Source organism: Erythrolamprus reginae, chromosome 2 (genome assembly GCF_031021105.1).
Source record: "Erythrolamprus reginae isolate rEryReg1 chromosome 2, rEryReg1.hap1, whole genome shotgun sequence".
NCBI classification, from domain to species: domain Eukaryota; kingdom Metazoa; phylum Chordata; class Lepidosauria; order Squamata; family Dipsadidae; genus Erythrolamprus; species Erythrolamprus reginae.
This window is the reverse complement of record NC_091951.1, coordinates 159,237,740-159,247,990: the sequence shown is the minus strand read 5'-3', so window position 1 is coordinate 159,247,990 and position 10,251 is coordinate 159,237,740. Positions and strand designations below refer to the sequence as shown.

The window sequence follows — 10,251 nt, the reverse complement described above, 5'->3', positions numbered from 1 at the left end:
AAAAGACTATTAATTCAGTAGTATTGAAACAGATGAAGAGCCCTTTCATATACAATATAACAGCGATGGGGAATCATTTTTTCCTCGGTGCTGAAAGAGCGTGTGTGCAAGCTATCACGCATGCCGGAGTACTCACACCCATAATTCAATGCCTGTGGAGGCGAAAACAGCTTCCCCCACCACCGAAGGCCCTCCAGATGCCAGAAAGGGGCTGTTTGTCAACTTCTTGTGGGCCCAGTAGGCTCACGTTTCATCCTCCCCAGGCTCCAAAGGAAAATTTCAGATGCAAGATAGTGGGTAGCGATGTAAAATTTCCAACAATGTTGGAGCCACATTGGGATGGGAAGGATTGAAAATTTTGATAAGAATTGAAACATACATATTTTTATAGCATATTTTGTCCAGTCAAATTCACCCTGCATTTTATAAAGAATATTGTACAATATGTACAGCTTTATTTAATTTATAGGTGCTGTGGCCCCACCATCATGGTACAGCTTCCCTTAAGAAGCTAAATTGTTGTTATCTGTTGGATTAGATCAAATTTTATAGTACTTCCAGAAGGGAGGTCTTTCAGGGGTCTTTTACATTTTAATTTATTGAGGGAATGCAGTATAGACATCTGTAGACATTGTATTTTTTAAATAAATATTTATATGTTAGTATAGCCCAAGTACCATCTGGATTTTCCCCAAGGATCTGTTTCAGTGGTGCAGTGGCCTAGAGGTGGAGATCTCACCTCACAATCAGGAGACTGTGAGTTCGATCCTACGTAGAGGCAGATATTTCTCTCTGGTCACAATGAGTAATTATCAGCGGCGAACTCTGTATTGACAATAGGAAGGGCATCCAGCCAGTAAAGATGAGTTCCATTCAGTTGCCCCAATTCTACCCCTCCAGATTATGGAGTCATTCAACAACAAAAGAACTCAATAATCTCGTGGACGGTTTGGCTGATGGCCTTGTTTACCAATAGCATGAAGTGGTACCTTGGGTCCTTGACAAAATTGTTTCTGAATGGCTTCTTTCTACCAAACATCCTAGGTAGCTTATTGAGTTTCCAAGGGCTTTCAGGAGATGAACTGGCAGAAGTGATGCTTCAAATGCAGATGGAGAAACATCAAAACTTAATTTGTCTGACCATCATTGTATGCCCTCAGGTCTACTTCATGGCCAATAATGCAGGCAAAGTATTCAACTGATTGGAAGTTTGTATAGATTCTCAGTCATCCAGGTCATAATTGTCCCAAAGATGTTTCTTTTCAGGAGGCAACCAAACTTTGTTTTTTCTTCTGAAGACGTTTCACTTCTCATCCAAAAATCTTCTTCAGCTCTGACAATTCCCAACTATCCTGTCACAGCTGAAGGAGCTTCTTGGACGAGAAGCAAAACGTCTTCAAAAGAATAAACAAGAAAGCCCAGTTGCCTCCTGAAAAAAAAAACATCCTTGGGTATTCAACTGGTTGTTTTCCAGTGCCTCTTTTCTGCTAGCCAACTCCCTTTTTGGTAGGAGATATCCTGTGATCATGTTGCTTGACATTTTGCTGGTCACTCAAATTCACTTGGATCTGGAGTCCACTTGGGCAGGGCATTGTGCAGTGACTAGGACATCATTTTGTCAAGTCACTGGGCTTTTCTTTTGGCTTGTTACCTCTGAGGAAATAGGTAGTTTGCTTTTATAAGATGTCCTTGTCTATCTATAACTTGGATCTTTGTCTCTCCTAGCTTCTTTAGATAATTGGTGAGGGGGAATGGGATGGATATTAGTCCCCAGGATCATCTTCTGCCTGAACAGGTCTTCTCTGGAACCAGAATTACTATCACTCAGGCTGCAATCTTCGTTTCTGGGTGAAAATTGTTCAGATTTTGTTCAGATGGCGGTTTATGCAGATTATATGGACTCAAGCTGGATATGTGATGCTGGTGGCATTGGTTGTTGTTATTAATGATGCATAGTGTATGTTCTGATCCTCTTGGACTTCTCACTGGCCTTTTATATCGACCATGGCATCATTTTGGACTAGTATTCCTAACGGGTCTGGGAGTTGGACTGCTATTTAATTTTCTTAGGGGGTGTGATTACTCAGCAGTTAAAAATGCTGAGCTTGTTAAATGGAAACCTGCCAGCCTGGGTTTGATACCTGAACGCCACATGATGGGGTGAATCTTGCCCTGCTCCTGCCCACTTAGCAGTTTGAAAACATGCAAATGTGAATAGATAGATAGCTAACACTTTGGTGGAATGGATATGGCGGGGGCCACAGAGTTAGCCGTTCCAGGGGAACGAGGGATCGTTGCTTAATAACAGTCCCTTGTTCTGGCTCTGTGAGCCCAATCTTGGGTACTGGTGATGAGTGTAACTCTGGCCCTGGGCTCAGGTTGCTGCTGCTTAATGCCAGGTCGGTGGTAAATAAAGCTCTCCTCATCCGGGATGTATTACTGAAACCTGGCTGGGCCCAGAGGGAGGTGTTCCTCTCTCTGAAATTTGCCCAGCCGGGTTTCAGATATGGCATCAACCTCGACCCCAGGGAAGGGGAGGAGGAGTGGCTATTATAGCCAGGGAGAGCCTTTGCCTACGTAGACTCATTGCTCCGGAAATTGCGGGTTGCGAGTCTCTCTTGATGAAGTTGGACTTAGGGGTTCAGGTGGGCTTATTTCTCATGTACCTGCCTCCCAGCTGCGTGTCAAAAGCCCTGCCTGTGCTACTCGAGGAGGTAGCCGGGTTGGCGGTGGAGTTCCCCGGACTCATTGTCCTGGGGGACTTCAATCTGCCGTCACTCGGCGAAACCTCTGGGTTGGCACAGGAGTTCATGGCCACCATGACAGCCATGGACCTCACTCAAGTAGTTCAGGGTCCGACTCACGAGGGAGGGCACGCACCTGACATGGTATTTCTTCCCGAGCAATTGAGTAATGGTCTGAGACTAAGGGGCTTAGGAGCATTGCCTTTGTCATGGTCAGACCATTTTCTACTACAGCTTGACTTCCTGGCTCCAATCCTTCCCCGCAGGGAGGCGGAACCAATTAAGATGTTCCGCCCCAGACGCCTGATGGACCCAGAGGGCTTTCAGACGGCGCTTGGGGTTATTCCAGAGGCACTCGTCCACAGTTCGGCGGAGTCTCTTGCGGAGGCCTGGAACAGGGCTGCGGCGGAGGCTCTTGACCGGATTGTGCCTTTGCGACCTCTCCATGGCGCTAGACCCCGTAGAGCCCCATGGTTCAACGAGGAGCTCCGGGAGTTGAAACGCCAAAAGAGACGTCTAGAGAAGCGATGGAGGAAGAATAGGTCTGAATCTGATCGAACACTTGTAAGAGCTTTTATTAAGACTTACAAAGTGGCGCTCAAGGCGGCAAGATGCGCGTACCATGCCGCCTTGATTGCATCAGCGGAATCCCGCCCGGCCGCTCTGTTTAGGGTGACCCGCTCCCTTCTTAACCAGGGGGGAGTTGGGGAGCCCTTGCAGAGCAGTGCCGAGGATTTTAACACGTTTTTCGCTGATAAAGTCGCTCAGATTCGGGCTGATCTCGACTCCAATTGGAAAACAGAGTCGACTGACAACGAGTCAGTCGAGGTGACTGGGGCACGTACTTGTCCACCTGTCTGGGAAGAGTTTGATCTGGTGACACCTGATGAAGTGGACAAGGCCATTGGAGCTGTGAGTTTACTGGATCTGTGTCCCTCCTGGTTGGTCTCGGCCAGCAGGGAGGTGACACGGAGCTGGGTCCAGGAGATTACCAACGCTTCCTTGGGGAGGGGAGTTTTTCCAACACTCTATAAAGAAGCGCTCAAGCGCCCCCTCCTCAAGAAGCCTTCCCTGGACCCAGCCGTACTTAATAACTATCGTCCAGTCTCCAACCTTCCCTTTATGGGGAAGGTTGTTGAGAAGGTGGAGGCACTCCAGCTCCAACGGTCCTTGGAAGAAGCCAATTATCTAGGTCCCCAGCAGTCGGGTTTCAGGCCCGGTTACAGCACGGAAACTGCTTTGGTCGCGTTGATGGATGATCTCTGGCGGGCCCGGGACAGGGGTTTATCCTCTGTCCTGGTGCTCCTTGACCTCTCAGCGGCTTTCGATACCATCGACCATGGTATCCTTCTGCACCGGCTGGAGGGGTTGGGGGTGGGAGGCACTGTTTTCCAGTGGTTCTCCTCCTACCTCTCTGGCCGGTCGCAGTCGGTGTTAGTGGGGGGTCAGAGGTCGGCTCCGAGGTCTCTCCCTTGTGGGGTGCCTCAGGGGTCGGTCCTCTCCCCCCTGCTATTTAATATCTACATGAAACCGCTGGGTGAGATCATCCAAGGACATGGGGTGAGGTATCATCAATACGCTGATGATACCCAGCTTTACATCTCCACCCCATGTCCAGTCAATGAAGCAGTGGAAGTGATGTGCCAGTGCCTGGAGGCTGTTGGGGCCTGGATGGGTGTCAACAGACTCAAACTCAACCCAGATAAGACGGAGTGGCTGTGGGTTTTGCCTCCCAAGGACAATCCCATCTGCCCGTCCATCACCCTGGGGGGGGGAATTATTGACCCCCTCAGAGAGAGTTCGCAACTTGGGCGTCCTCCTCGATCCACAGCTCACATTAGAGAACCATCTTTCAGCTGTGGTGAGGGGGGCGTTTGCCCAGGTTCGCCTGGTGCACCAGTTGCGGCCCTATCTGGACCGGGACTCATTGTTCACAGTCACTCATGCCCTCATCACCTCGAGGTTCGACTACTGTAATGCTCTCTACATGGGGCTACCTTTGAAAAGTGTTCGGAAACTTCAGATCGTGCAGAATGTAGCTGCGAGAGCAGTCATGGGCTTACCTAGGTATGCCCATGTTTCACCATCACTCCGCAGTCTGCATTGGCTGCCGATCAGTTTCCGGTCACAATTCAAAGTGTTGGTTATGACCTTTAAAGCCCTTCATGGCACTGGACCAGAATATCTCCGAGACCGCCTCCTGCCGCACGAATCCCAGCAACCGATTAGGTCCCAAAGAGTGGGCCTTCTCCGGGTCCCGTCAACTAAACAATGTCGGTTGGCGGGCCCCAGGGGAAGAGCCTTCTCTGTGGCAGCACCAACTCTCTGGAACCAACTCCCCCCCCAGAGATTAGAACTGCCCCTACTCTTCCTGCCTTCTGTAAACTCCTTAAAACCCACCTTTGCCATCAGGCATGGGGGAATTGAAACACCTCCCCCGGGCATGTTCAATTTATACATGGTATGCTTCTGTGTGTGTCTGTTAGTATATGGGGTTCTTTTAAATCTTTAAATATTTTAAAGTTATTTGGATTATTTATGATTTGTTCTATCTTGTTGTGAGCCGCCCCGATTCTTCGGAGAGGGGCGGCATACAAATCTAAATAATAAATAAATAAATAAATAAATAAATAAATAAATAAATAAATAAACAAACAAACAAACAAACAAACAAACAAACAATAAGCTCCATGTGCTTCATGTGCTCCATAGTCACATGAACACAGAAATGTCTTTGGACAATGCTGGCGCTTTCGGCTAAGAAACGGAGATGAGCACTCTCCCTAGAGTCAGACTTGACTTTATATTTACCTTTCTAAATTTTATAAATAAATAATTAAACAAACAAACAAACAAACAAAATCAATCTTTTGTAAGAAGTTAAAAATAGTTTTCCAAGAGGACTTTTGGGGTGATGTATATTTAGCTAATAAAAACATTATTGCTCTATGTTATTAACTTATTTATAACTTTTGTAATTTACATATCATTGTATTGTGGATATCTTAGGCTTATATATTTTGTTATTATATTTCTACCACCAAGAGTCTGCAGACTGAAGTACTTTTAAGAAGTTCAAACCTGAAGATATTTTAGCTAACCATTTGAGTATAAATGACTTTTCCTATAATCTATCTCTCTAGAATATTTCCCTAGACAGAATTTACTCATCCAATAAATTCCACTATTTTGTCAATGATGTAAAAATACTTGCTGGCGTTTCCTCAGCAACTGAAGTGGGATGGGGAAGAAACACTTAATGAAAAAGCCTCACTAATCATTTGTTTTCCCCGTGGAGGGGTTTTCCTTGTGGATCAGGCATCTCATTAAGAGTTACAGTATGCCTGCAATAGGCATTCCTGCATTAATGTCAGAAAAGCAGATAAATATCTGTTACTTGATCAGTGAGCAACATGATCACTTGATCAGTGAGCAATATCAGTGAGCAATCAAGAAATAAGGAGGATTACTGGTTTTGAACGTAGTCAAATAAAGGCAGGGGTTTTCAACCAGCATCAAAACATAGTGGTTTTATTGACAGAAATAAACAATAGATGCTGAAATAAATTGTCCTTTCTGCTGCCCCCACTCAAATTACCGTTACTCTAAATAAACATGATTGGAGAGTATTTTAACTATCTGTCTATACTAACAATACCCAAGGCAATTAATAAAATTAGAAAGAACAAAAAGTTGACAGCGTAACATAAATACTGAAAGAGGCAGAAAAAATAGCTTTAACATTCAGAACTTGGGAAAGGAGATGCATATTGACAGGTTGTTAAATCTTTGGCTAAAAGGAGACACAGACAATTCCCAAGTGAACGTGTTCCACTACCCTGCAGCTTTCATATCAGAAAGACAGGTCTCAAAAAAATGGAGGCTTCTTCCAAAGGAATTCGTGTTGAGATCTTAACAGCCAGACAGTCCCCAGGGAGAAATGCCTTAAGCTATTTAGAACTTGAGAAGTTAACACCAACAATTCAAAGCTGCTCACTTTAAAGTAGCTGGTGGATAGTGAAGTTTTTTTAAAAAAAAAAAATATATAGGCACTAACTCGCATGGGTCAGTCAGCCGGCCAGCCAGCTGCAGTTTTTATCAACTTTTTAGACAGATATTTGTAGCTAAGGTGGGAGGTGGGACATTGCTGGCTTATGCTTGTTCTTCATGGTCAAAATATTCTTAGGACTGGAGTGATTCCTGCTTGGTTATTTTGCCATCTCTTTTTGGAAAAAGGCATACAGAGAAGCAAATATTGCAAACAGTTATCCATCATAGCTCAGACTTGAAATCTTTAAAAGAATCCTAATAATAGCTTAAACAAACTTCAGCAGATCTGACCAATACTGGCAAGCTAGTTAGTAAATAGATAGTAAAAACATGTTTTGTAATGCAGATAGTACAATGTCCACTCCATTTGTTTTTATGACATAATCATAATTTTGCTTCAAAGTACACAAAAAGAATGAACAAAGAGCTAGATAATCAAACATTAACATTTTGTTTTTTATTGTTTTATATTGCATTGGATTCCTAGGAAATACAAATGTACACGACAGACTGCAATTTAGCTCAATTTGCAATTCATATACCTTGTTAAAGACCCAAATTTCTCCATTCACTGTTGGCCTGGGGACACCATGTCCGTTATAATGGAAAAGAACTCTTTCTTCTTTGGCATTTCGACGCAATGAAGTACACAGTTTCTTAACTTCATCAACTGTAGGATCTAGACTCTGTTTGTACCGGGCCTAGTTGCAAAAAGAGAAAAGCAATGAATGAATGAATGAATTTTGCTTTTACAAGTGGAAATGCACAATCATTGAAAATTATCTGAAATACGTTGGGATGTATTAGAAGAAACCATGAATTTATCTATCTAAAATATGCATATGTCTATATCAACCAAGCTATTTTCTTTTAAGATTAGCAATATTAAATGAAAGGCAGAAAAAAGAATAAGAAGCAATATGTAAAAACATTAAAAAGAAAGTCAGGGAAAAATAAGTATCTACGGTAACTAAATCTATACTTACACCCTTTACTTTTCCTGCATATATTTATTTGTTCTGCAATTTGATCTCATTCATTCTCCCTATTCTATGAACATTCCTTAGCCATTTTTTTTATATAACAAAAATAATTTTTCTTCTGTCTACAAACATTTATCACTCATTATATACCTACTACCTTTCTACCAAATTGAATGTCTTTAAATTTATCTATTCCTTTTCTAGTATGAAAAAATTCTACCAAGGATAAGATCAATAAATGACTGCATTATTGGTACATTACTTTGACACTTTTCCCATGAAATCTCATTTTTATTATTAAACAATTCAATCCATTAATATAACTTCAAAATATCCTTCAATATACAAACAATTATCTTCAAAATTTGAAGTTCCAAAAGAACTATTAACAGAACTATTAAATATGGATAGAAAAGATATTGGAACAACATATAGAGCTGAAACCAGAGATATTCATGTTGGGTATATTACCAGAGAAATATAGCAAATAAGATACATACTTAATTATTCATATTATTACAGCAGCTAGAATTGTATTTGCACAAAATTGGAAGGCAACAAAGGAGAGATAATTAAGAAAATATCAGATTGTGTGGAAATAAATATATTGACAATGACAATTTTAAAAAGCAGGATTCAGAATATTATGCTATTTCTGGGAAATGTTATGATTGGATGGAAAATGAATATGTATAGCAGATAAGTAACACTGAATAAAGTTGAGGAAAATGAAAAGTTAAAGCTGTTAGACCCAGGTTACAAAATTAGGGAGTTTAAGGAGGCAGTAATAAGATAATAATAAAAATATACCTAGAAAAAATAATATGGATATAAATATGGATATAGAAAAATATATACACCTAAGAGAAATACCATTAATTAGTGAAATCAGGGAGATTCATTACCTGTCTGTTAAATATAAGATGGATAATAAATAAATACAACCAAGGAATAAGAGGGAGGAAGAGGAAGTAGGGAAGAGGATAGAAGGAAGAGTGTAGAAGAGGTATAGGTTAGAAGGAGAGATGGGGAGGAAGGAGAAGAGGGGAGTAGGAAGGGGGGAGAGAAGGAGAAAGAAGGTAGAGGAAAGAGAGGGAGGTAGAGGGAAGGGAGTGATAAGAAATATTGGAAAAACAGGCAGGTAACAAGAACGTAACAGGTGCAAAACTAGGATGTTTGTTAAATGTTTTACTGGATAGCAATGTATAATTATGTAAAGCTTGGAATGATTTATGGTATATGTTTTGATGAATATGTGAAGTGTTTTTTTTAAAAAAAAATTAAAAAACTTTTTATATATGAAGCTTCCTGTTCTGAAGTATCACGAGAAAAGGCCACATGATTTGGACAATAGTCTGAGTGGCCACTGGAAGAAGGCTTGGCATTGTCAGCAGCTCCACCTCACAGATAGTAGGGTCAGGCCAACTGTGCCTCATCAGCAGGAGGAAAGTGACAAAGGTCATCTGGACATGACAGGGCCTGTGGAACACAGTGTGGCTGAAGCTTCCCAGGAAGCAGCACCAAGGTACAGCCGCCTCTGGAAATCTCATCAGCCCCCAGCCTATGTCAGCAGCATGGCTGGGGCAGCTGAGGTTTCCAGAGGTGGTTGTATCTTTGCACTGCAATGTGGCTCAGGAGCTTTCGGCATCCCCAGAGCTACAGAACCCCAAGAGGCCTGAGCCACAACATATTCTTTCTCAAGACTCCCTATGCCACATTACAGCACACACACACACCAAACTTGAGTGCAGCCTATATTTGTTTGTTTGTTTGTTTGTTTGTTTGTTTGTTTGTTTGTTGGTTTGTTGGTTGATTGATTGGATTTGTATGCCGCCCCTCTCCGGAGACTCGGGGCGGCAACAGCAATAATAAAACAATGTACAATAATAATCCAATAAATACTAAAAATGATTAAAAACCCATTAATATAAAAAACCAAACATACATACAGACATACCATACATGAAATTGTAAAGGCCCAGGGGGAAAGAGCATCTCAATTCCCCCATGCCTGGCGGCAGAGGTGGGTTTTAAGTAGCTTACGAAAGGCAAGGAGGGTGGGGGCAATTCTAATATCTGGGGGAGTTGGTTCCAGAGGGCCGGGGCCACCACAGAGAAGGCTCTTCCCCTGGGTCCCGCCAAGCAGCATTGTTTAGTTGACGGGACCCGGAGAAGACCCACTCTGTGGGACCTAACCGGTCGCTGGGATTTGTGCAGCAGAAGGCGGTCCCTGAGATAATCTGGTCCGGTGCCATAAAGGGCTTTATAGGTCATAACCAACACTTTGAATTGTGACCGGAAACTGATCGGCAACCAATGCAGATTGCTCCCCTCAGGGCCTTCCCCACCCACTAAAGCATCCCCCTCCCACACTTCTTATTTGGAACTCCTTCCATTTAATGAGCCTGACATCTGGAGCTACAACAACAACAACAACAACAACAGTGCATGTTATGATTACTGTTGCTAAGCGA

General features: G+C 42.8%; 1 protein-coding gene across 2 annotated transcripts in view; it reads right to left on the bottom strand.

Moving 5' to 3' along the window:
- The window catches only part of RPTOR (regulatory associated protein of MTOR complex 1), a 494,232-nt gene that overhangs the window by 345,066 nt on the left and 138,915 nt on the right, over nucleotides 1-10,251 (bottom strand). For both annotated transcript variants that reach the window (XM_070740207.1, XM_070740208.1), the window contains exon 4: nucleotides 7,337-7,495. In XM_070740207.1, coding sequence (XP_070596308.1) covers nucleotides 7,337-7,495 — 159 coding nt within the window. The remainder of the gene's footprint in view (nucleotides 1-7,336; nucleotides 7,496-10,251) is intronic.